We start from the raw sequence: 27,650 nt of genomic DNA on the forward strand, positions 1-27,650 counted from the left end.
TCCTTTGTTTTTCACAGCGCCATCCGCGTATCGCTCCCAGTCTGTTTCGAGGCTGTTTGCCACGCGTTCTTGTGTTCCCGCTCATATTGCTCATAATAGTACATCCACCACAATGGTCACACCTTCGCTGTCATTGCAATTTTTATGTTTATGAACTTTATCGTACAGCCCCTATGCCGAAAATCAAACTCCATGTCTGGTGGATACACATTCCGAGACTTATACACAGCGATTTGACAAGGATGGAGGCGGTGTTTGACGCTTGTAGAGAGAAGAATGTGGACATACCCATAGTGAAGGTTTGGAAAGCATGGGCGCAAGCCCAGCAATGGCACACACGAACAGGCTCAACCAAACTAAATAATGTAAATGAAAGAATTCAAGTGTCATAATGCACCATTTCATCAACAGATCGGTGTGCTTTAGAGATATCTGTGACGTGGCAATATATTTTCAGGTTTTATACAATAACCATATTGGGTGATGGTAAGCCTGCAGGATTGGTCAACAATATTCACTCACCTAATGGCATAACCTGAGTAACTAAATAAGAGAAATAAAGCGAATAAAAAAATTTTGCAAATATTTTTCACGATTTCATTGACAAACCAGTGTGCTGTAGAGATATCTGCCTTATGTACGGAGAACCTTTTTGTTCAACAGAACAAGGTGCACGTAAGAGATCAGCCTATATTGATTATATAACTGGGCAATAGTAGCAGTTAGCAGGTACTTTTATAGGGCACGTGTATAGTCCTATTATATATATCCACAAGTATAACCGCCGAGATAGCGACCGACCCAACAGTAACCGAGCAGCCTCGCCAACCCCCGGGAAAGCAGGCAAGCAATGCCTCGCTTTAAGACAGTTTGATAGAGAGAGACAGATAATAAACTTTATTGAAAAAAAAATAATGTCTTTGTCCGGAGGAACTTCAGCGTGTTGTACCTGTGTACTTCAACATATCAGAGTGAACGTACTTCTTACGGCCAGAATTACATAATTGTATGGCGTGTTCAGAATAAATATCCTGCCTGATAGGAGAGGCAGTAAAGTTAAATTTCGTTTATTTAAGGTCAGTAATGCGAGTACCCGAAAAGAGGGGTTTGCCCGTTTCTCAGCGCTCAGTTTGGCCGAGTAGGTGAGTTACGTTGTCTGGCGATGGTTGTGGAGATTTCGGGGTAAGGGTTTAGCCGACATGGAGAGGATATCCAGGTAGATATCCTCTCCATAACACATTATTAATGTGTTATGTTTGGTTTTACAGAAAACACATTATTAATGTGGGATGTTTGGTTTTACAGTCTGGCCAGGTACTAGCGGTCCGTTGATCTTGGCCGGCGTCAGGTTTTGGCCGGGCGGAAGAAACGGACCTTGTTGGCCCGGTTGGCCAGGCGGCGGGGGAAGACCCATTGGGATGGCATTGCCGGAAGGGCCAGTTACCGCAGGTTGACCGGGTGAACCAACCTGTCCTGGAAGAGCAGGTTGACCGGGTTGTCCGGATGCGGAAGGGTAACCATGTTGGCCAGGTGGCCCAAGTGGACCGGGATGCGGGACATACCCAGGTACGCCCCCGTAAGGCAACTCATTCCCTTTTTGATTGATATCTGAGAAAGGAAACAAAAAGCATCGATACATTGTTTTTCGTGACAGGTTGTTAGTGAAACCAGAAAAATCAATTTCCGTGTAAAAAACATAATGATGAATATATGTGTACCGAAGCGCTAATGTCTTTCTCCACAATAGGCCGGCTAATAATTAAAGCGCATGTGAGCTTCACCTATCCCATCACCACTTATTATTGTGAAAACCTGAGTTTGAGTAGGGCGACAAATTGACGCAGTGTTGAAGCTTGAGGCGTCCTTCATTGCAATTATATTGTTTTCTCAAGCGAGCTGATTTCCTGTAAAGTACTATGCCATCAGGTTTCATATATATCCCAGACGTGGGGCAGAATTCTTTTTTTTAATTCAAGCCTGTAATGCCAGGTTTTACTGCATATACTGCTGTATGGTTGAACTGATCATATATATATATATATATATATATATATATATATATATTATGACAAAGAAGTCTGGCACGGCTGTGGACGACACGAAGGACGCCGACAGGAAGACACAACTGCGTAGGCTTAGCCAGGCGCACCAGGAACAGCGTCGAGCCCGAGCCCCACTTCAGTAGCGCTGGCAATCCGGCATGCGGAGCTCTGCACGGCGTACTTCTTCTTCCTTACATCTTCCCCCCTCGCTGAAGACGGAGCCGCACAGGAGGCCTAAGGCGTCCGTAAGGACGAAGGGCTCGTGATACGGCTTGAGCCGATCGACATGGACAGTTTCGCGGCTTCGGCGACGCAGGTCCGTAGGGGGCGTCAGAGGTTCGATGACGTAGTTCACCGGAGAAGTTTGCTGTAGAACCCGGTAGGGTCCATGGTATCGGGATACAAACTTGGAGGAGACACCTGGTGTCGAAGTAGGAGGCACCCACAACCAAACGAGAGCGTCAGGCGAAAACTGGTTGTGGGGGCGCCCGTCGTCATGACGAAATTTCTGTAGCGCTTGTTCTTGCGTTGTTAGAGAGCGAGCTAGTTGCCGACATTCTTCTGCATAACGGGCGGCTTCGGAAACCGGTGTACCCTCTGATAAGTCGGGACGGTAAGGAAGAATAGTGTCAATCGGAAATGACGGTTCTCGGCCGTATAGAAGAAAGAAGGGAGAAAAGCCCGTCGTTGCCTGGGGTGCCGTATTGTAGGCGTACGTGACATAGGGAAGGATGAGGTCCCAGTTTGTGTGGTTGGAGGCGACATACATCGAAAGCATGTCGCCAAGAGTTCGGTTAAACCGCTCTGTCAATCCATTTGTTTGCGGGTGATATGCGGTGGTACAGCGATGAATAATGCGGCATTCAGTGAGAAGTTCTTGAATGACATCGGCGAGAAAGACGCGACCTCGGTCGCTCAGGAGTTCGCGGGGGGCGCCGTGACGGAGAACGAAGCGTTGAAGCAGGAAGGAGGCAACGTCACGAGCTGTCGCGGCTGGTAGAGCGGCCGTTTCTGCATACCTCGTGAGGTGGTCTATGGCTACAATGACCCAGCGATTGCCAGCAGCTGTGTATGGCAGAGGCCCGTATAGGTCTATTCCAACGCGGTCAAAGGGTCGCGAAGGGCACGGTAAAGGTTGCATTGGTCCAGAAGAGCGGCAAGGATCAGGCTTGCGGCGTTGACATTCTGTGCAAGAGCGAATGTACTTTTGCACAAATGTGTACATACCGCGCCAATAAAACCTATGACGTAGTCTGGTGTAGGTCTTGAAGAGACCAGCGTGTGCACACTGAGGGTCGGCGTGGAAAGCGGCGCATACATCAGTGCGGAGCTGCCGGGGTATGACAAGCAGCCATTTGCGGCCGTCGGAACTGTAGTTACGGCGATAGACGATTCCGTCGCGGATGGCGAAGTGCGAAGCTTGTCGGCGGAGCGCTCGGGATGGTGGGCGTGCAGGTGAATCAGAGATGTAATCTATCAAAGATGAAATCCAGGAGTCCTTGCGCTGCTCCAAAGCCATGTCGACAGAAGCGAATGGGGGAACTGGGTCATCTAGAACGGAGACACTGACAATTTCGGCGTGGACAGGCGAGCGCGAAAGAGCATCGGCATCGGCGTGCTTCTTGCCGGAGCGGTAGACAACACGGATGTCGTACTCTTGGAGCCTCAGTGCCCACCGGGCAAGGCGGCCGCAGGGATCCTTGAGGGACGACAACCAGCAAAGTGCGTGGTGATCGGTAACGACATCGAAGGACCGGCCGTACAGGTATGGGCGAAACTTTGTAATGGCCCAGATGATCGCTAGGCATTCTTTTTCAGTGACTGAATAATTCGCCTCAGCTTTGGTGAGAGTGCGGCTCGCGTAAGCAACAACATATTCCTGGTAGCCGGGCTTTCGCTGGGCGAGCACAGCGCCAAGACCAACGCCGCTAGCATCCGTATGGATTTCCGTGGGAGCAGTGGGATCGAAATGGCGCAGTATCGGTGGTGTTGTAAGCAGGCGCCGTAGCGTCGCGAAGGCCTCGTCGCAAGGCGGTGACCATGCGGAAAGATTGGGGTCTCCCCGAAGAAGCTCTGTCAGCGGTGCCATAATCGAAGCGAAATTTCGAATGAAGCGGCGGAAGTACGAGCAGAGGCCAATGAAACTACGCAAGTCTTTTAGAGTCGTCGGCCTTGGGAATTCTTTAACAGCACGGAGCTTTGTGGCATCGGGGAGAACGCCATCCTTCGATACGACATGTCCGAGAATTGTCAGCTTTCGTGCCCCAAAGTGACATTTTTTCAGGTTGAGTTGGAGGCCAGCGTCACTGAGACAGCGTAAAACCTGCTCCAAGCGATGAAGGTGAGTAGGAAAATCTGGTGCAAACACTACTACATCATCCAAATAACACAAGCACGTGTTCCATTTGAGGCCTCGAAGAATAGTATCCATCATCCGCTCAAAAGTGGCGGGTGCGTTGCAAAGGCCGAATGGCATCACACGAAATTCGTATAAGCCATCTGGTGTGATGAAAGCAGTTTTAGGCTTATCGTCTGCAGCCATAGGCACTTGCCAATAACCAGAGCGTAGATCGAGGGAGGAAAAGAACTCTGCGCCTTGTAAGCAGTCTAAGGCGTCATCGATCCGCGGCAATGGATAAACATCCTTTCGAGTTATTTTGTTTAGGCGACGGTAATCCACGCAAAAGCGGATCGAGCCATCCTTCTTTTTAACCAAAACAACTGGCGATGCCCATGGACTGTCGGACGGTTCAATGACACCACGCTGCAGCATTTCACCTACTTGCTCATCAATGACGCGTCGTTCTGTCGACGATACGCGGTATGGTCGCTGCCGTAGCGGTGAGTGAGCACCAGTGTCAATCCGGTGACATACAGTCGTCGTTCGACCCAGGGAAGTGCTATGGCTGTCAAAAGCAGGGCGAAATTTCTCGAGGAGACGGAGAAGGTCATGGCGTTGCTTGGGGTTTAAGGCGCTGTCGATGACGTGGCTGAAAACGTCTTCAGGCGATGTGGCAGGTGCGGGACTACCGGAGAGGGTGTTGACCTCGGACGATCCAAGAAGTTCCAACGTGGTAATGGTGTCGTAAGGCTCCACAGTGCCGAGAGATTCACCGCGAAGCAACGTAATCGGGAATGGGAAGTGGTTGTATACAGGAAGGTGAGTCGCGCCTGCTTGAAGGCCAAGCAGCGCGGTTGGCAGTGGTGAGATGTGGCGATGAACGAAAGCAGTGGAAGGTGTGAAGAGTACGGTAGAGTCGCAGGCAACGGAACAGGACACAGGTGCCAGAACGGATGCGTGCGGAGGTATCTGGAGGTCGTCAGTGAGGGACAACTTGGTGCGGGAAAGCGAAACGTCGTCAGATATGGCATTTCCAAGCGAAGAGAAGGCGACTTCTGCACGGGAGCAATCAATAACAGCTTGGTGACGGGAGAGAAAATCCCAACCTAAAATAATATCGTGGGAACAGTGGGGAAGAACGACGAACTCGACGAAGTAGAGCACTCCTTGAATTTCAAGTCTGGCGGTGCACGCAGCCACTGGCTGGACGTGCTGTGCTGTGGCCGTGCGGAGTAATGGACCGAAGAAAGGCGTCGTGACTTTTCGTATTGAGCGGCATAGTTTTTCGGCAATCACAGATATGGCGGCACCTGTGTCAATGAGGGCAAGCACAGAGACACCTTCAACAGCGACATCAATAACGTTGGGCGGCGAAAGAAGAGGGCTTGAGCGTTGCGACGATGACGCAGTTCTTGCCTCGGGAACTGCGCCACTTAGTTTTCCGTGTCAGCGGTAGAGGGACGTCGACGCATCGGGGAGAGCGAGCGACGACGAGGAGAAGGAGAACGGCGGTCAGAAACTGGGCGATGGCTTGGGCGGGGAAGGGGTAAATCGCGGTCTGGAGCGTAAGACAATGGATGGTCGTACGCTGCTGTGCGTGGGTCGTCACGTGGATGAAGTGGACGGCGGCGGCACAGGCGTGCAACGTGTCCGGCAATACCACACGAATAGCAGATGGGCCGATTGTCCGCTGTGCGCCAAGGATTTACTCGATGCACCTGAGGTCGTGAGGGCGTGGAGGTAAAAACAGGGCTAGGCATCGGAGGCGGAGCCCGGAACGTCGGTGGGCGTGGTCGTGCGACGGCGTCGGCGTAAGTCAATGGGGTGGTGAGTTGAGGCGCCCGCTCCAGAGGAAGAACTTCGGACACTTGTTCTTCTATAACGTGTCGTAGGGTCGGACTAAGGGACGAACTTGACTCCGGCGGGTTGTTGGAGATAAGGGAGAGCTGGCGAGCAACTTCTTCCCGGACGAATGCCTTGATCTGCGAGAGGAGGGTGGAATCTGGAAAAGGGGAGGTCAAGCCGGACAACGATTCCTGATGGGGATTAGGGCGGCGGGTGAGGAGGCGTTGACGGCGTAGCTCGTCATAGCTTTGGCATAGTTCAATGACTTGGGCAACCGTAGAGGGGTTCTTTGAAATCAGCATTTGAAACGCGTCCTCGTCGATGCCCTTCAGTATTTGTTTGATTTTATTGCCCTCAGGCATGGATGCATCGACGCGTTTGCAGAGATCGATGACATCTTCAATGTAGCTGGTAAAGGTCTCACCAGGCTGCTGAGCGCGCGACTGCAGACGCTGTTCGGCACGAAGCTTTTGAACAGCAGGACGGCCGAAGACCTCGCTGAACTTCGTCTTGAACACGGTCCAGCTTGAGACTTCGCTTTCGTGGTTTCGAAACCACAAGTGGGCAATTCCGGTGAGGTAAAATGGGACGGTGGTCAATTTCGTGATGTCATCCCATTTGTTGTTGCGACTCACGCGTTCGTATGATGACAGCCAGTCATCAACGTCGTGGTCATCACTGCCGCTAAAGATGGGAGGGTCCCGCTGACGGAGTGTGCCGGGGCATACGGAGGACTGGGGAGCAGCTGGTGGTAAGCTCGTGGCGCTTGCGGAGGTCATGGTAGCAGGGAGAATCCGGCTGCGCAATTCCAGGATGACAGAAGACCCAGCACCTCCACCAAATATGACAAAGAAGTCTGGCACGGCTGTGGACGACACGAAGGACGCCGACAGGAAGACACAACTGCGTAGGCTTAGCCAGGCGCACCAGGAACAGCGTCGAGCCCGAGCCCCACTTCAGTAGCGCTGGCAATCCGGCTGCGGAGCTCTGCACGGCGTACTTCTTCTTCCTTACAATATATATATATATATATATATATAAAAGCCTGAAGGGGCCTCCAGTGTTTTCTTGGTGCTAGCAATAAGTTATTTTACCATGAATACCTAACTGCCCAAAATATTTCAGCTCAACATTGATTCATACCTGTCAGAACAGATTTGAAATTACAGAATTCTATTGTTTTCACCATATTACCTATTTAGTGGCATTTCTTTCGGCTTGGAAAAGTAAGCTGGCAAAATCTCCAAATTCTGCACATCCTATGCAGACTTTGGAATTTATCAGAAACGAAGGTTTCGTGATGTGGTAAACTATAGGCTGCAATACTGTTACTCTTCTGCAACGCGTTTTGACGCATAGCGATCACGTTCGTTCCTAACAAATCATCAAGACGGGGAAACACCAACAACGCGACCGAAGTGATCAACGCAACCACGAATTATAGAATCTCCAGGATCGCCCAACTCTCTTTGAAGCCATCGCCGCGATCTGCAGATTTTTCTATGGCACCTCTCCGATAATTACTGCCACTTTATTCAGCAAGATGCCGACCGAACAGGCGCGCCATACCTCGGGAATTCTAAACATTATTAACAAAATTATGCGCAGTGATAAATTTTAAGGTATCATTCATTGGACCAGTGCGTTTTTCCGCGCAGAACAGAGCCGGCGACTGGCATGGGTAGTTGCATCTCTAGCCGATGCGCGACCTGAGTGCAGCCCTTCATGGGGTCTATTCGACAAGACAGGAGTAGGAGCCATGGCTTGGAAACTCTGGTAGGATTTCTCTAGAAAGCTTTGCCTTAAACAATGCGGACCCGGTGGCCCACTCACCACCCGCCGCGGTGGTGCTCTCAAAGATGCCGCCAAAAAAGTGAACACGCCCCTGCCTATAACCCGGCCATTTGCATCGCTTCGACAGAACATTTACTTGCGCGTGGCCATGCAATTTTGTCTGGCCGCACGACCGTTTGTGACAGCGGTAATAATGCAGCTCACGCTATCAATATACCGCGTGAGGGGAATCCAAACTTGGGCATCACTTTATCGCATAAAATAAAAGACGTGACATCTCATATTTGCGATCGGAATATTTCAGTACGGTCTATGAACTATTTATTTTGCGTAATGTAGCATAGTTATTCTGAGGCGGTGCACAAACGGAAAGTAGTGTCGGCCTTTTATAGTTAGCGGTTATTCGTTTAGACGAAGAGAGGGGGGGGGGGGGAGGGGGGCGATAGGAACGCAAAATATAGCCTGAGAAAAACAATTCAAATTTACGTTTTCTTATGTCTTTAGAGCAGAAGGAGATATAATTTATTCCAAAGGCATGGACGGTCGCCCCTTGATTCTTTGAAAGCGTTGTGTTGAAATACCTGCGTTACTCTAACGAATAAAGTGCGAGTAAATTACTATTAAGATTGAAGTTACAACCACACAAGCAATACTGAGTGCTTTTTCAGGTGGCCGCCAACAACAGACTGTTGCTTTCAACGGCGTAGAATTCGTTCGATTTTGTTTCAAAATTGGCTCATGATAGCTGGGACACCTTTTATACACAAGTGGAAGGAGTATGCCTTCATGACATTGGGATGATCGAGACACATGCTCTTGCTATGAATAGCTATGATCAAATACTCGATATGATGGCATGTGATGTCGGAATTATGGCATGTGTTCTTGTGATTAAACGTAATTCAATGCCAGAATGTTTCACTGCAGAATTATTATCGAAAGGAAGCGAGAATAAGTATATGTTTTACATGAAAAGACAAATAAACTTTAGTATACTTTATCGCTTCTTTCTTTTTGTCATCCAAATATTTAATTTCATTTTACTGTGTGCAATATTCATCAGGGAATATATAGTTACACGTAGTTTTGAAAGTGAGGAAGTTAGTTTTATTTTTCTAGAACGATAAAAGAAACGAAGATGCATTTGGGGAATTTTTTTGTTCTTTGGTTGTAATGTGAACGTCAAAACACAAAATGAACAAAATAAATTGTTCTGCATTTCTTCTCATATACTAAGTGGTACGCGATATATAACTCGCATATTGAGCTACTAAGTTGTTGCTTCATAACTTCGCACTAGATAAGTTATTCTACCGGGAAGGGAAACAATCTTGTATTACCGGAGTAGTTTTTGGCATTATTATTATTATTATTATTATTATTATTATTATTATTATTATTATTATTATTATTATTATTATTATTATTATTATTGCTATTTGTTAGGATTTCACGGAATAATAAAATACCACGCCAGCCTTACTTAACAGAGTGCAGCAAGTAAGCTACGGGGCACCCAGCAAGAATCCAGAAGCAGTGCCGTTAGTACCAATTATAGAAATAATGTATAAACAAAAATACAGTTTACGGTAAATATGCCGCGCAAATTAACCGGAAGAAAATGACGAGCTTGTAACGTATCTAATCTTTAGTGTCTCCATTCCTTTTATCGGACAGTAGAAAACTATGCGCAATTGTTAGAATCAACATGACGTAGATATATCATTCTTCTATACCAAATTTTGAAAGAAATCTTCCAGAAAAGGCGGCGCCATAACACCCAGATGCATTTCGCAGTATCATCAACATCATTATCATCAGCTTAGGTTATGCCTCAAGTTGCCCCTGCCTTGCGCTCGCTGATTTCATGTTGTGCCTGCAAGGTTCCTCATTTCATCATGCCACCTAATTCTGTGCTGTCCTCCACGGCACTTCCTTTTTCTTAGCACTCATTCTCTATGTGTAATCAACCTTCGGTTATAAGCCCTGCCCATGCCTGTCTTGCTGCATTTCTTACTCATAATATAAACTAGAATATTGACCACACCCGTCAGATATCTAGTCCGCACCAATGTTCTTGAGTATAAGAAAGGTGCACGTAATTTTTTCCTTCGATCACTTGTTGATAGATCCTCAGTTTCTTCTCAAGCTTCTTTGTTATTCTCAATGTTGGTGCCCGATGTTTTAGTTTGGGTAGAATGTATTATTTGTAAACATTTTTATGAAAAAATGGGGGCAGCTTCACACTAGCGGTGTGGAGTCTCAGCAAACAGCGTAGCTGGTGGCTTTCCCCTAGCTTCTACTTGGCTCTCTCTTAGCTTTAATTTGGTTCTCTGTTAACTTTAACACGGCCTTTTTAAACTTTCTTGGCAAGGCAGGATGCGAACCCGGGTACCCACAGTCCGAAGGTGAGGGTCGACCATAACCACTAGGCTTTACACCCACGCTTGCAGAACATGCACTTATGGGAACCATATGATTGCGCTGTACTGACGATTGTAACACAACTTGCTATGGGCGAGAGAAAGAGAAAATTGATCGCTTTGTCGCTGGTACGAAGCTCTGGGTTGGTGCGAAGTCTTCAGAGTCGCTCGCGAGTGGCAGCGTGGCACTGTTCCCGCCGCTCCTCCTCTTTTTCGGGCGGGACGATCTTCTTCCGACGACCCATGGGGTCCGCGCAAACTCACAAGGCAAAGTGTCTCCGCGTCTCGGCGATGTGGAGCTATATACCGTGGAGTGACGTCATTGCCTAGCTTCGGCCCCGCGAAGCTGTGGGGAGAAGCTAGGAAGAGCTGCGGTGGAGGAGCGAGCGGCGCTGCTGCGGAGGTAAATCAAGGCGTCGCTAGGTAGCGCTGTGGCGGGGGCGGCGGTGCAGTGGGAATGAGCGGTGGTGGCGGCGGCACAGCTGGGGCGAGGAGATGGCGCTCTGTTGCTAGGCAACGCCCGTGACATCATCGCCAGATGTAGGAGTAATACCCCTGTCAAGCGGGCAAGTTAAGTGCACTTACGGGGAGAGCACTTCGGGACCTTGAGTGACACTTTAGGCTACGCGGTTCTAAACGGGAAAACAGCGCACTCGCAGTAAGAAAAAAATGGCGATAGACTACGAGCGCGTTTTGGGAAAATGTAGAATAAAAAGAAAAGTACTTTTAAAAAGTGATTGTCTTCCGTTATATTAATAATTAAAACAAACTTAATCTATGTTTTTCAACAAAAAACGAAAATATTTTTTATTTAAGAGTGTGGCAAGTCAATGCCGGCCAAGAAAAATGCCTAGCCAATCCAGAACGACATAGCTGCGTGCGACGAGGCGGCATTTGATCCTACTCGAACAGAATATGAACGCGTTTTAGGCTATTATTTGTGCGCAAGAGCTGTTCAACCACTAAAATGAACTTCTGTGCCTTTTTTATGCATTACATTTTATACTATTGAAACCGCGGGCGACGAGGCTACGCACTCGGCCAGCAAAGTGCGTTCCGCGAACGCACCTCGACCGGAGTACACGCTGCAGCGAGTATACACTCCACTTGCGACGTTTAGAGTGGGCAAAGTGCACTTAAACCAAGTGACACTCTCCGTAAGTGCACTTAACTTGCCCGATTGACAGGGGTGTTACTCCTGCGTACACCAGAAGTTTACCTCCAGCTTAAGCAGCTTCGCTGTTAAAATATCGCATCGGTTCCGGTACAAAACCTAATCTCGAGTGGTCGAAATAGCAATCCTCGTTGCGGCACACTGAAAAAATTTAAAACAACGCTTCGCCGAAGTAAAAAGTTAGCACTATCGATGTTTCAGCGCCTAGAAAAAGGAAGTTTTTATTCAATAGCGCACTTATCTAAGTACAGATACCTGTTCACGGAGAACTAATTTAAAGTTAATAGTATCAAGACAAAACGCTGACATAAACTGATCTGTTATGCTGCAACAGCAGAAAATATCATTCCTTATCAATCAAGTGTATCTTCAAATGTGTTTGCAGCAGTACGCCGAAGGAAAAACTGCAAGGTGTTTGCGTAATAACTTGCACATATGATATCACAGTGATATTTTTATGTAATACGTAAGGAAATGCTGTCACCGAAATATGTTTCCGGCTACTCCTTTTGACATGGGTGACATGCATCACATATTATCACCTAATATCAAAAATGTCAACTATTACTACACATCACAACAGTTAAACTGTAAGATACACAATTGCATGTTAAATTGATTCCTGTTAAGTGTCATAAACACCACAGGTACAGCACAATTACACAAATGGCGGGATATATGTTCATAGAAAAATTACCAATATAAATTTTGTTACAGGAAATCTGAAAACACCACAATACAATGCAAACAAAAAGAAAAAAAAATGCATACAGTATACATAAATACAATGCCCACACTTGCAGTGAGTGTTGGCTTGCGAGCCTTAGATAATGTCCCGTTTCCGATAAAGGAAATATTTCGTTTAAAACCTTGTGTCATCTTTTGGATTTTGGTCCCTCATGTCTTTTGCACGCTGCTGAGGTTTTAAAGCTTGACCTAAATGTTGATAGTGACTTCGACGACAACGAAGCGTATTCGTGGTCGTAGACATCCCACGCATACAAAATGTTTCACAAATTTGGAGACACCTTTGTTGGTATGTAAATTGGAGTTAGGGCATCGCATATTGCATTCTCACCCTAGATATTAGAGTGGATCATTCTGTTCACAAAGTTTTAAGATGCAGAAAGAGGAAAAACTTACAGCTGCACCGTTGCATGCACTTCTCCCACTTTGCGAAGCCGTTCCTATTGCTACCGCATTTTTTGTTTGGAAACTGAAGACAGGCATTCCGTCTTTCATCAAAGTAGTATCGCTTATTTGCAATCAAACATCTGCCAGGTTTGGGCGGTTTACTGCAGTGAGCCTGCGGCGTCTGGTTTGCTGGAAATAAAAGATTGTAGTCACATTATTGAAAGCATCGTGCCAAACCGCAAACCACATTATTTAATTGTTGCAAACATGTTTCTACCAGCAAATTATCATCGTGCCATACAAATGTTTACTGGCATGCCGTTATTGCTTTTCAGAAAACTGAAAAATACATGCCGATATGTGTCCAATTATATTTTTTTTCTGGGGTTACAGGGAGGTGGCTTTGGTATATTGCCTACCGGTTAAGGGCATTGTAAAACCAAGAGGCTTTGCAATGCCCTAAGCCTTGACAAACTAGCAAAATCGGTCAAAAAATCAACAAAGCTTAGCTTGGACTTCCTTTTTACCACTAAAACCCACAAGAATGACTGCCCTCTTAGGAGTAATTGTATACAAAAAAGGGGCTTGGCAGAAATATGTCGCCATATTCCAGCAAAATAAGCTTGATCTACTAATCAATGACGAGCCTTATCGGGTAAGAGACTCGGACGCTATCATCAGGTTTTAAAAGTAAAGAAGGGTCTGAGGGCTTTTTCTATCCATTTAAATGACCTGTATTAATCCCTTCGCACGGTGAGACGCTAAAATGTCTAGAAGGATGCACGGAGAAATTCGGAACGATATCATTCCAGAACGAGACAGGAATTACGGTTAGTCCGTTTTGGACATTGTTGAGATTTAAAGGGAAACTGAGACATCCACCCAAATGTAGCAATTGCTACAATGGAAACCCAACCGGGTTCCTCGAAAGAAAGTCTCGCAGTTGAAGAAAAATTCGTCCTGGTCCGAGACTCGAACCCGGGACCACCGCCTTTCCGGGGCAGCCGCTCTACCATCTGAGCTAACCAGGCGGCTAGCAGATGGCAGGGCGAAGTCGAATTGGTCGACAACTCGAAGCAAAGGCAAGTGTATGACGTAATAGTTCAGCGGAAATCCGCTAGGTGGAGATAAGTAGTTAAAGGGAAACTGAGACATCCACCCAAATGTAGCAACTGCTACAATGGAAACCCAACCGGGTTCCTCGCAGAAAGCCTCGCAATGGAAACCCAGTTGGGTTTCCATTTTAGCAATATCTACATTTGGGTGGATGTCTCAGTTTCCCTTTCAATACTTATCTCCACCTATCGGATTTCCGCTGAACTATTACGTCATACACTTGCCTTTGCTGCGAGTTGTCGAGAAATTCGACTTCGCCCTGCCATCTGCTAGCCGCCTGGTTAGCTCAAATGGTAGAGCGACTGCCCCGGAAAGGCGGTGGTCCCGGGTTCGGGTCTCGGACCAGGACGAATTTTTCTTCAACTGCGAGGCTTTCTTTCGAGGAACCCGGTTGGGTTTCCATTGTAGCAATTGCTACATTTGGGTGGATGTCTCAGTTTCCCTTTAATTACTTAGCTCCACCTAGCGGATTTCCGCTGAACTATTACGTTATTGTTGAGATTTTATCTTAATTCTGTCATTGTCTCTTGGACGGAAAGCGAGCACTAAAAAAGTCGAATTTGCATAGGTTCATGTCTTGCGCCTGTGCGCATGGATATTTTCGTCGCACATAAAGACCACACTATTCAAACTTGTCTTGATATGTCCCTAGTTGCTAAAGTGTGCACATTGTAGATTATATTTTAGTCCTCATTTAATGTGCAGAGGAGGTGTTTGAGTAGGCTGCAGGACAAGTGTTTCATGTATTCAGGCCAAGCCCGAATTCGCTACAGGGGTTTCATGAGCTACCTGAAAATACCTATTTAAGGTTTTACACGTCAAGTTGTGCCTCTATAGTATACATTTGCCGGAAATCGCTTCTCTCTTTCCAGTCAGCACATTCAAAATTAGTCAAAAGAGAAATCGTTAATGTGTCCCTCGTCAATGGGTTCAGAAGGTCATGTCCGGATTCTATGCAAATTAGTTTTGACGCTCAGGTTGATCACTTGTTATCTGCCGGATACACGAAACCTTTAGTGTCACCTGTCGTGGAAAAGCTTTTACATCAAGGCTGCTTCTAAGCATCCTGTACCGTCGTTGTTGGTTCGCTAAAAACCACGTGACCTCGCGGGAGAGGAGAGAAAAAGAAGAGCTCAACCTTTTGAGAATGCTGTGAGAGGGGGAAGATGAAAAGGAGAATGGTGAGGGGAGTTGACGTAAGTCGCGCCTTCCAATACTCGCGTTGGAGGGGAGGGCGTGAGGCGTGCCAACAAATGGCGTGGTTGGAAAAAAGCAGGTTAACGGAGGAATGGGTGGGAGAGGACTTCGCGTCAGCGTTGGTTCTAAAAACGCAGCTTTGGTCAAGGAATCTTGCCTGGGAACGTCGCAGAAAAAAAAAAGCCAGAGGAACGTGCTACGAATGCCGTCATCCGTGGACGACAACGCATTCCATCCCCCGCAACGCGCTAGGAACACCGTCGCCCGTGGACGCCGACGCGTCCCATCCCCCGCAAGTAGCGCTGTTCGGGCCAGCTAAGCGGCCGCGAATGGAACTACGGCTCGAACGCTCACCCCCATTGCAGCCGGCCGTACGCAGCAGGCCGTACCTTTTCTTTAAAGCATGGTCACCACGCGAAGCACGCAAAATTGAAAATGATGCGAAATAATGGTGAAAAAACACATTTACCATATAGACTGCTTGCGAAGTTTGACTTGCATGGTGTAACACTCGGTGTAACTAACCCATCTTTGCTGTTCGATCATCTTCACGGAGTGGAAGGGCGGTGATTTTTTTCACCAGATCAAGTAGGGTGAAAATAATCGAGCACCACATCCGCCAGCGGAAAAAAAAAACTTATAGTATTTCCGTATGTACATGATGTGTCCCACAAAGTGAAGAGGGTAGGGAAACGCACTGGTGTTGCAGTGTTGTTTTTTTCGCTCCGGAAAAACTATCGAAGCTTTGTAAGCTTGCTTCACTGACCAGGCGTCGTCGTTGTTCTGTGAAACACTAGAAAGGTTTAGTGTCCTGCACCACTGGTGTGGTGTATGGGATTCCACTCTTGCGGAAGAGAGTACGTGGGACAAACCAGCACGTGCCTAAATCATCGTCTCAGGGAGCACCATAGCAGCGTGTACAACATGGTACAGGGGCGTGTGGGTATTCATTGAAGTGATCACGGGTGTAAGCCCCTACTTTGAAAAAAGCTAAATGCTTCCTAAACATATTTCACACCTGTCACGTGACATCATTAAGGCAGAGTTTATCAGGAAGTTTGATAACTCGTGCGTTAGTTCGGCGATCGCACTTTCATCTCGGGAAATAGCGTATCTTAACAAGGTTTCACTGGCAAACATTAAGTGTGCATTGGCAGCATGTGGCTATCATTATCAGCATTGGAAATGATGCTCCAGGTTCTTGCTGATTATTCACATGTTGCGCGTGGTAGTACCATATGTATTTATTCCTTCATGTCTTCGTGAATAAAGGGTTGCAAGTCAGCGCTGTGTGCGTGTCGCTCTATCGGGTCCCTGTATATTTTGCATTGTGTTCTTTTTCTCCAATGAATCAACAACACGCCCAAGCTTCCACGCTAAGCTCATGTCATCCAGACAACACGCTTGCTTCGAGAACGATGCTGGTGCTCTTCTTATAGTCGATCAAAGGCAAGCTGCTGTGAAATTGCAAAGCTTTCAATCTGAGAATTCCTAAGAAATTTTTTGGTAGCTTCGCGCTTTTTTCACGAAGTCTTTCGCATTTGCTTCCGCAAAACATTTATCTAGGTTATCTGCAGGTATTGTCTGTGACGATAATCAATTTCATAGAAAATATTCCAAATATTACCGGAAATATGCAGACTACGTATGTGCACGTCCACAAATTCCTGAAACTTGCTTGACGTTACCTTTCTTTTCATTGTTTTTCTTTATAGCACACCTACAGAACTATGCTATGCTAATCGCACTGGGATGTGGATTCTGAAAGTGACGGATGCTGCCATGTTTTTATTCTACTTACAAACACATGCACGCATTACACCCTTGTTGAACGTGGTGTAATTATAGCCCCCTAGTAAGCTTTTGTTAGAGAAGTAGGTTGGTTGCCGCAAAGTTCCTATTGTCGCGCGACGTAAACATTGGGTACCACGCTCGTAATGTGACGTTTTTAGGCATGTTATGCATCATTCTACTTCTCTTGTGGTAGGTGGACATCTTGCCTATGCTAACACACTTGTGGAGGTAGGAGTCCGGTAACAACGAAATAATTTTCGCACTCAGGTCTGAGGAAGTTTTCAGAAAGCCGCCAATGCGTTTCCTTCCAACATGCGTAGCATGCATCTTTCTGTCACAAAAGGGGGACGCAGGCATATGTCGGCACACTCACTCGTGAGTATACATTCACTCCTTTCACTTGTACTGACACTGATTTCAGAGTCGTGAGTCGATAAGTATGTATGTGAGGGCCGCTAAGTCAGGGGACCATAAGCACAAACGGGAGTGAGCGCATAAGAGTGAGAAAAGATGTGTGTATGAGGGCTAATGAGTAGCTGCCGGTATGATAGGCATGAATATGGGTGTGACTGAGTACCCGTTTGTGTGAGTATCCGCAAGTATGAAAATCAGTGTCATTCGGTAAATGCGAGAGGGCGTGAGTAGGACTTTTGAGTGAGTGCGGATGATTTTGAGTGAGTCAATGCAGAACGAGAAAGAGGATATTGATGAGCAAGTGTCCACTGATTTTGCTGAGCTATGGGTGTAGGTAAGGTATCCTGGTGTGAGCAAAAGCTCGGGATGTAGCTGACGCTTTATAACAGCTGCTGAAACCCTTTTCTGGTCCGGAAGAAATGTAAATACCTTTTCGACTGAATAGGGATCGTGCGAACGTACGCGTGCTAGAATCGGTGAAGGGAAGTGGTCGCTCGCCGCTATGCAGCGCTGCGCCGTCGTAGCGTGTCCCGAAGAGTTGCAGGTGTAGTTCGTGTTCGCTATCTTGGCATCGTATCTTTGCAAGTCTTCACCACCGATGGACACTGTATCCTGTTCAAGGAACTTCGAGCACGTGGTCCACGACCAGCCGCTGTTTATGTGCCACCACTTAGCACTCGCGCGCGTTCATTGAAAGTCTCGGGGCATGTCAATTGCTATTTAGGCCCACCTAGTCGGGCGCCATTGTGTGCCTTTTAGGAAGTTTCCTATCAAGGAGTAGTTGCTGATTTTACCTGAATGTGTGCGGTGCCATCCATTGACGGCAGCGCATGGATCCTCTGGCGATGCCGAGTTCTCGCGATCTAGCGGGACGGCTATGGGTTGGTCACCCGATCTCCATAGATATAAGTATTATGGTGTGACAAAACGAAGAGAAAGAGGCACACATATGCAGGGTGAGCGCCAGTATTGTACAAGTACTTATGACCAACTGGCTCAAAGAAAATCTATGCTCTGTAGAAGCCGCAGTGGTAGTTTTCAGCAAGGAATAGTCGCCACCACCACATACGTAGGCCACTCATGAAGCTTCCGTCTCAACTTCCGGTGCCGAACAAGGTCACAGTTAATTCTTCCGTATGTGAATGTGAATAAATTTGGGCAGGCGGGGTGGACAGCAAGCCTTAGTCAAACATAAGTTGGTGAGCATACGACTAAACCGTGCCACGATTTATATTATGACGCATGTCATCGATGAGCGCATACGTGGCGAACAGACTGGTAGCGTAAATCTTTCCCAACGGCTGAATGCTCGCCGTTCACCTCGAATGATCTAAAGCTAGGTATATCCACATGTTTGTAGTGTATTTTCAGCCATTCATTTCCATAGGACTGTGGTAAATGTGATGATCAGTGCCCAGATAAGAAACACATCCTAAGCAAATACGGTAAGCAGTTATGTTTAGTGAATTTACTCTGAACGCAGGAAATTACTATGAATATACTCATTGAAGAAAATTTGTACTTACGTAGACACACCGACTGGCACTTCAACTCACTGAGGAAGCTGTTTCCTCCTCCTCCACAAATGGTGTGGTTGAACATTTTACAGTACATGGTCTTAGGATCAAAATACCAGGACACTTTTATTGGTCCACACGGGCCAACTACTGGTGGTTCAAGGCATATTTTTGACGTCTTTGGAGTCAGGGCTGCAAAAGTGTGCAATGTTAGTATTGGCCAAACGACAAAAACTCAGTGAATAAGTTTGACGGCAACGACGTTTGCGGTATGTACTCTGTTAGAGTATTTGGTCGGTGCTGGGAGATACATTATCTGCAATATTTTATGCCACATTTGGCCAGTTCCTTGCGAAATAAATGCTTCTCTAATCAAATAAATCCTTGTATTTAATCTCACATAATGTATGAGGTGACTCTCGTCCAACATATTCGATATGAAGGGCGTAAACACGAATACTACAACTCCAATAAGTGGAAGGAGGTCAGCTTTCATCATAGCTTGCGCAATCACACTGCTGGCATTGCGGTAATTTTTTTTGTCTTACCGGGCATAGAGGGTTTAAAAGATGTCATCTTCAGCGATCATCTTTGATGGCGACCACAGGGCCATGGAACAATATTGAAAAAAAACAAGCAGCTAAACTATCAGTGGAGTGAGCTCCAAGACGTAATATCTGTAATTCTCAGGAAATTGTAGCCTTTGAAGTCTCAGTAACCGGATAGACGACAAAGGTTAAAGCAGTTTATTCAGTGTCGCCGCGCATGCTCTTACGCAAGCTATCTAAAGGCTAAGAGTTATCGGTAGAAGGCACCAGTGCAACCAAAAGTATGGCGTTCCAGCGCGGAAAACAAGTGCGCTGGCGGCGCTACATTCGCAGTGCTGCTATATTTGGCACTTGGTGGCTGTGAATGGTGTGAGCTACTGAGTAAACTACGTGGCGTCATCATTTCAACATCGCTGTTGGCTATTACGCTGCCGATGCTATCGGTGTTATTTTCCTCCAACCTAACTCCCCCCGCATTCACTATTATGGGTATAAATCACGTTTGAAACTAATCATCATCATTGTAAGGTACGCCTCCTATGTTGCGTCGACGCGGTTTCAGTAAGCACGACAAAAATGAATTGCGCACAAACACACCGCCATCTCGTCAAGAATTTCTATGCAATGCGCAATATGTTATCATCTTGCATAATACTATTTCTATACAATGCAAATAATGTGATCATCTTGCACAGCAGTATTGTTGGTTGTGGCCCCCAAAATTGATACGCAAACGCCACTGCTTTCCGAGGCTATCTGGAGTGAGAAGCCTGGAGCCTTGCACTAATTGACCAACAATTATCTTTCGAGAGAGCTCAATGTGCAAGCGACTCCCAAATTGTGTTGTCGACTGCGACCCTTGTCAAAATCAGCAGCACCCAACGACAATTTTTCTCGTCATTACCGCACCTCCACATCCCAAGCTTCGCCATTGCCACAACGTGAAGAGAGACAAGTGACAGGAGCACAAATATTAAATGTCATTCACGTATAAAGTACGTGTAACCAACCAAAAAAAAATTCCTTCAATTACAACGGCTCACATAAAATTCACTTACGTATGCAAGATTTCGTGCACTTCTTTATAGTGGGGAACAAATTGTTTCCTCCGGCGCAAACTCCACGTTGCAACATCTTGCAGGAGTTGTCACGAGCGTCATAATACCAAGCCTCCCCCACTGGGTGACAGACGCCAATAAAAGGTGTCTTCGTGCAGGTTTTGGCACTCTTTTCACTCATACCTGAAAAATATTATATACGCACATACTCGTTGGAAACAAATAATCGATTTTCAGGATACGATTTTCCAGTTGTTGAATAGTATCACGAGAAAGAATCATCGTGTCAAAGTAATCGTTAGCCGGGGTTTCATAATGTATAAGTTGGTCATATTTCAATCGATAGAGTTGAACACTTCGAAAAGAAAGGGAAGCATGTGATAGGCATTTTAGAAGGGCAGGATGGCTTGCACAAAAGCAACCGCTATATTTATTGATAATATTTGCACTGTATTAGAAGAGTGTCAGGTCCGTCAGCTAAGGCGTTGCACTGCTGTGCACGAGGTCGCGGGATCATATCCCCGCTGCGGCGGCAGCATTTCGATGGAGGCGAAATGCAAAAAACGCCCATGTGCTTGCGTTGTATTGCACGTTCAGGAACCTCAGATGGTCAAAATTAATCCGGAGCCCTCTACTACGGCGTGCCTCAAAATCAGAACGGGCTTTGCACGTAAAACTCAAGAAAGGAGAAGTAGAAGAGCAGTTTCCTTTTGAAAGATGGATACTTGCAGCAGTGTCAGATCAATATGGAGTGTAATGAGTGTAATTTCATAAAATAATCACTGAGAGTTGCAATGATGACTGTGAAGCTTACATAATCTGTCATAAATTGGTAGTGCGCAAGGAATTACGCTTTGCAGCCACAACATTTAGAACGCCATGATTCATAGTCGAATGACTAAGTTGGCTCACAAAAATTGCGTAAATGCCAATCTCCAGAATGGGAGAGTCATACTCTCGTTCTCTAATAGCTTTTATCGCCCTTGGATGCGTCAGGTTTCTATGTGTTGGAGCATTTTATATATCTTTCCGGCAACAAGGTCTTTGGTCGAATACAGAGCTGGCAGCGGAAATAAAAGCGCTGTCTCACTGCTGTTCTAAGACTAATACCAACGCGTGCATTTCAATTCAAGGGCCTCACCTATCTGCGTGGGCGATATACCTACGCAACATTTCGCTGGTTAAATATTCCTTTTAGTATATCGTCAGTCTCTACTTTAGTGAATTACACATACGAATATGATGTTTCCTTCTTTTCGAACAGAGGCCTTAAAGATGTTACTGTTTGCCCCGACATATTCATAAGTTTGGGGTGCCGGAAACGCAAAGACCAACTGTTGTAATGGATGATAAGGCACCTAATTTTATAACATCTTGTAGGTAATTCCACTTTTTTAGGGCAGTTTCCACGGAATGTACAACAGCGCGAGAAACTACACCCGCAGGTATTTAGGGCATCGCTGAAGCTTCTTTCGTTTCAAAAGAGAAAATGATTTCCATGTAATAAGTGCCCGAGAAAACGCACACTTGCTCCCTCGGAAAAGTGTGAACTGCAAAAACCACGTGACCGGAATTTTTTTTGGATTCACAGGCCTTAAATATTTTGGTGGATGTGGCACCTACCAAGGAGTATTAGCAGAAGAAAAATGGCAAAAATGATATTATACCTTTTGTGTCATATTGACCGCTGCACACGTTGAGCACTGAAATAGAAATATAAGATCACTGATACTTGGCAAAAATCATTACTACTAAATATGTTCCAAATTTAATCGCCTCTAACACCACCCGCATATTAGGTTCCAGCTTACAAACGAAACTTTCCTGCTTTGCACATGCTATTTGGTTTTAAATCTTATACAAAAATGTTAGTTAAACGTTAGTTTAAACATAAACAAGGTATCGTATTGATAGAAAAATACACGAAGGAGTTAGACTGGATATACTTTGCGCTGGCAGCCTACGTTAGCCATACTTGGGAAGAATCTTCTCCTTCCAAACACTTACATAATGCAGGCGTTTGAGACTAAGTGAAGGGAGAGTCTATTTAGAAATTATACAATAGTAAATAAATGTAACCCACTGTACGTAGTACGCAGTACATAATAAATGCAACACACAATACGTATCGTGATTTGGATCAGTGTAGTGTTCCTAAAACTACGTTTGCCAGTGCTTAAAGCTATTAGGTCAGGTTGTAGGAAGTGGTTTCACCTGAGGTTCTCCTCTCTAAAGAAATGAAAGCAGAGAAAGCGTTTATCTTGGCATAGGCCGCACTAAACAAGGTGATGTGTATGGTATTCAGAAGAAACGATTAAAAGCTTCCAGCTCTAGTGAGTGCACCTTTAAATTGAATAGCTTTCTTTGGCGCTTTCGCCCATTTTCATGGACAGTGGGAGACTGTCACAGGCTGGAGGTTCGACTCACCACGCATACAAATGCGCCGAGGAAAAAAAGCGTGTGCTCTCGATTAATTGAGTTGCGCGGCGTATTCATCGCTGATCGCGAACTCTTAGCTCTCCGAGGCGCACGTGGTGTCGACCTATACTACCGTTAGAGACATGCTGTTTATCAGGTCTTGTTCAACAGGTAGTTTTCTTAGAGCGTCCAACTATTCGCTTACATTCAGAACTATCTATGGTTCCGTAAAAAAAAAATTACAAGGATCAATATTTCAATGGAAATTGTTGTAAATTGCCAAAATAGGAAAACTGAAGCATCGAGCTTACAACTTTGTGATTGAGGAATAAAAATATGCTTATTTTATATCTGAACCCTACTATGTGACTGCACACGATGTACCGGGCGAGAACCGGGAGAACAATGACAGTAATAAAAAAATGTGGGCGAGTGCCTAATGGGGTGCTTCTCGACATCCAATAAATTGGAAATCTAAACTTAGTTTCTCTAGCGTTAGCAACGCTGATGATCGAAGGTGCGTTTAGGAGTCGAGAAAGGTGTGTGGATGTAATATGGCACTTTGGCGAGTTTGGGATCACTAAGAAACATCCCAGTGGTCTGGAGACACCAGCATTCTCAAGAAAAGGAATGCTTATAGATAAAGAATTGGTACTAACTTTAATGTTGTTATTCAGATACCGCACTGCCTTATACTAGAACATGGACCCATGGGGTTGTGCAAAGTAATTAAAAATATTTGGCAAGTTTGCCACAGTAATTAAGCAATGCGCTGTGGCATACGCTCACTATATATAATTAGTATTGATTTAAACAAAAAAGGAGCAAATGAACAGTTATTGGCTACTATGAAGTACAAAATGCACCGCGATGCAATAAATATGAGAACAGCGATACACAACGGTTATTCAGAATCACTTTAAAATAAATTAGCCCTTCAAAAAATGAGGGATTATTAGATAAGACTACTGAAACATAATGTGCACTTCCTGCATGACAGCGTATCACGCATGTCGAAAAAGTTATCTGGTAGGCCATTCGATAGTGATGTCGCCCGAAAATATGCAGATTACTTCAATGCCATTGTTCGGCCAAACAGACGTACCAAGCTTCGGTGGTTCTGAAGACGGCGAGATGCATGAAGCGAATGAGCAAGTGGCAGGGTAAAATTGTCATTGCCTTAAAATATTTTGAGCGGAAGGCAAAGGAGTGCATTCATCCTACGTGACTCCAGGGATGAAAATTATTGGATTGATGTCGGTAACACTTAAGTGTTGTTTGTAGTCGCTGACGATGTATCGCACCACGCGGTTCTGTTTGGCTCCTAGAGGACTAGATTAGGTTCTTGGTGAGGTGACCATATGAACGATGCGAATTCAAGTAATGGGGCGAAGAAATGCTAAATGCGCAAGCCTTCGTGTGGTTTACAGAGTACTTTGAATATATTGTGCTAAATAACCGACTTGAGGCAACGCCATTGCGGTTATTTCCTGGATATGTTATAACCAAGGTATGACTGGTTTGACATGAATTTTCACGTGCTTGTATAAAGACTTGTTTGGTTGAGGAATAGTTAAATGTGGAATAAGTGATCTTCCATCTAAAAGCAAATAAAGCGCATTTGTATGTGGCTGTGGCAAGAATCACTTGCCAGAATGAGTACCAGTTAGCAATTCGTCCAAGATATTGTTTAGGTTGCGGTGCTCTTTTAATGAAACTTTTACGATTGAGTAAGCAGTCATCTATGAATAACCTGTTTGATGTGATTCCCTTCCACAAGTTGTTGATGAAAATTATAACCAACAACTTGTTCAGACATTTTGCTGCGGAACACATGATGTTGCGTCATTTACTGGGGATGAATGATTACTACCGACAGTGAAATGCTTGCGAAATGATAGAAAATTTGAAATTCACGACGTTGTAAAAATATGTAACTGCAGGGATGATAATTTAGCTAGCAGGCAGTGATGACACCACACGATCAAACGCTTTCGAGAAGGCGATGATTATGGAGTCAGTCGGACAGCCTTCGTCTATATTCTGGATCAATTCGTAAATTCAATGACCTGCGTCTCGCATAAATTCGTTTCTTGTGAAAGCTTGCTGATATAAAAAAAATAAGGCGTTCTTTTTATAAAGTGAGTGATTTTAGAATCAATGACCTGTTCGAGAATTTTGAGTTACAGGCTTGATAATAATACTGTATAGGTCAGTAGGTCAGCAGTACATAACTGAGCTTTTAACTCCAGTTTTAAAAATCGTTCCAAAAAATGCGTTCTTTGTTTAACCATTTGCGCATTATGCAAATATGTTAAGGCTTCGGATATTTAGTACATGTCTAAAATGCTTAAAAACGAGGAATATGTGTCAATTTTTTGTTAATTTTATCTCTAGTGCATCAGAAAGTTAAACACTTTTACGTGATTGATCAATGATTGCATTAGCTATTTCAAGGTGCCCAATAATACGAATGAAGAAGACAGTATGCAGCCTGAAGCCACGCGAATTAAAACCATTGGCATGACGAAAGGTCTGTTTGCTGCCTTCTACTACGCATACATAGCAGGACATCTAGATTCCATTAAAATAAGACATCTGAAATAGCTCCTGAACACTGCTCGCGAGGTCATATAGAATGTGACAAAAGCCTAAAGGCATATCAATCCCCCGAAGGGGGCAAATTCTTGAGAAATTGTTAGCTGTTGGGCCTCGGAAGCTCACTGGTTTGGCGTCGCTACGTCAGGCGATGAGCTAGCTTAAGTCGAACAGATCTCCATGGGAAACCTAACTAAAAACCACTTCTCGGGTAAAGCCATCTCAGAAGTAAGTAGTAGTAGTAAGTGGTTCGTGTGGAAAGGGAAATATTGGCGCTATCTTCTGCAGCCCTTGAGGGAGCACAGCTCAGCGCCGATCTCAGAAGTCTGTAAAGTGTGCCTATTCAGACACGTAAGGTGACCAAATTGATGTATTCTACCGCGCTCTGAAAAGTGCCTTTCATGTGAGAGCACAACATTTGCTAACCTTTAGTGAGTTTAAAACCATGTCATGTAGCCAGCAAAGTCGTACATTACAATTTCTCTTTTGAAGTAGTAAAAGAAAAAAACAACAGTCAGCCCTTCCACTGGGGGGGGATGGCAGACCAACGCAGCTGCGCTATGGTGGGAATTCCGTATTTCCAATTATGACTGTTAAGATGTGGTCTAATTGGTTACTTGAACTATTCAAGAATGAGGAATATATATGATCAGGTGGTTTTCATTCATTTAGTGACCACAGGGACAATGGCCTTATGGTCGCTGCGGTACACCGCCATAGGGTGTACAGCAAAGGTTGGCACGTTCTTCATATACACCTCACGAAGGCCGCGCGCGTTCTGTGAGAACGCGGGCAAAACGCCGCCGCTGTCGACGACAGTTGTGCGCGTTGTTTGTGTAACCACACACAACCGCTGGTAAAACGCTGGCTACGTGATGGAACGGCTAAACGCCGTTGTCGACACTGTTAAGGTAGAGGCGGGTAAGAACCTAGAGAGAGTCGGCGGCACAGGCGACATAGCGCTATTAGAGAGCGGGAACGCACAGTCACACTCTAGGTTTCCTCGATGCTCTCCTCGCCCACCACTCCCCTTCCACTGGGAAGTCGCGTTTGCTCTCCGCCGTGCGTTCGCTCCCCGTGAAAGCGCGCCTCCCTCACCCTCACACGCTTTCAATCGCACATACAGCATACGGCCAATGAGAATTTTTTTACTATTGCCGGACGCGACCATCGAAGGGTGAGCCCTTAAGAAATTCACTGTAAAAACTAATTTTATAGAACTCTCATATACAGTTGTTCTTGGGCACTTTGGAACAAGCAACTAGATTATGGCAATTTTTATAGATACTAAGCGGTCCCAACTAATACCTTTGTTTGATGCAGGTGACAATTTTACTTCTCTCTCTTTGATGCAAAAATAAAAACTAAGATCACACAGACCGATGCAGTTGTTGCCTAGTGAGAGAAATTCTGCATTTTACATAAGTTAGCATACGTAAAAAGGATGCTCTACCAAGTTGTAACATTGTTGTGGAAATTTTCACAGGAATTGATGGGAAGCATAGAAATGGTGTTCTGTATGCAGTCGGCAGAAACGAGCGCCCACGTCTGCTGCCCTGGCCCTAAGTGACATTGGTTAACGCGTCCGGGGTTGTTCTTGCAGACAAATACTCAAGAAATTGTCTGGAAAGAGTGCGCCATCCTATAAAAATATAAGTAAACCACTGCCCCCCAACGTAGTCTATGCAGGTAAGGTCCCCATCTGCGGTATGTTATCCGTTCGTTTGGATGTCCCTATACCGGGTTATTTTTTACATTTCAGGTAAACATAACAAATAACATCCTGTACGTTTTCTAGAGTTTCGTATCCTGTCATTTGGTGTGGTTATCATTAGCAAAAATCTAGCCCCACGGATCTCCTTACTCTCGTCTGCTGCAAAAATTCACTCATTACAAAGTGACAACGTACCGTACGCATAGACGCAGAAGAAAACAGGAATGTGGGTGAAAAGCTTCATCGCTACGCATCTGATGCAGTGTGGGACGAGTAAAGTCGTAGAGGAGGCCACTTTGCGAGCTGTGCGACCTTGTTCCCATTTGTGTAAACAGCCATTGTCCCGCTGAAATTCTCTCATCCATCACCGCGTAGTCCTCCACGAAATTTGAAAAACATGTTTCTAATGCTGAAACATCTGTGCTGATTCTCGGATCAGACGCTTCCAGGATGCAGTACATGGCGGTCGGATTCCATTGCATCTGAGACACCAGTCAATAACCGTTGGCTGTACTCTGAGGCC

General features: G+C 45.5%; 1 protein-coding gene across 1 annotated transcript; it reads right to left on the reverse strand.

Annotated features, from left to right (window-relative positions):
• Positions 1–882: 882 nt before the first annotated feature.
• Positions 883–27,436, reverse strand: LOC119457918 (papilin-like). Its single transcript, XM_037719684.2, has 6 exons — positions 27,323–27,436; positions 22,065–22,100; positions 20,398–20,580; positions 18,801–18,983; positions 12,763–12,942; positions 883–1,608 (listed from the first exon to the last, which is right to left on the reverse strand). Exons 1-6 carry the CDS (start codon positions 27,369–27,371, stop codon positions 1,280–1,282), a joined length of 960 nt encoding a protein of 319 aa, XP_037575612.1. The 5' UTR covers positions 27,372–27,436; the 3' UTR covers positions 883–1,279.
• Positions 27,437–27,650: the final 214 nt, after the last annotated feature.

Source organism: Dermacentor silvarum, chromosome 7 (assembly GCF_013339745.2).
Source record: "Dermacentor silvarum isolate Dsil-2018 chromosome 7, BIME_Dsil_1.4, whole genome shotgun sequence".
Lineage (NCBI taxonomy): Eukaryota > Metazoa > Arthropoda > Arachnida > Ixodida > Ixodidae > Dermacentor > Dermacentor silvarum.

Bases quoted from the DNA above. Each gene is read 5' to 3' on its own strand.
- LOC119457918 (XM_037719684.2), bottom strand. From the start codon at position 27,371: ATGAAGCTTTTCACCCACATTCCTGTTTTCTTCTGCGTCTATGCGTAC. The intron at 22,101-27,322 runs GTACGTTGTCAC...TTTCTATTTCAG, and splicing joins CTTCTGCGTCTATGCGTACG to TGCTCAACGTGTGCAGCGGT. The intron at 12,943-18,800 runs GTAAGTACAAAT...TTTTATTTCCAG, and splicing joins GTGCCAGTCGGTGTGTCTAC to CAAACCAGACGCCGCAGGCT.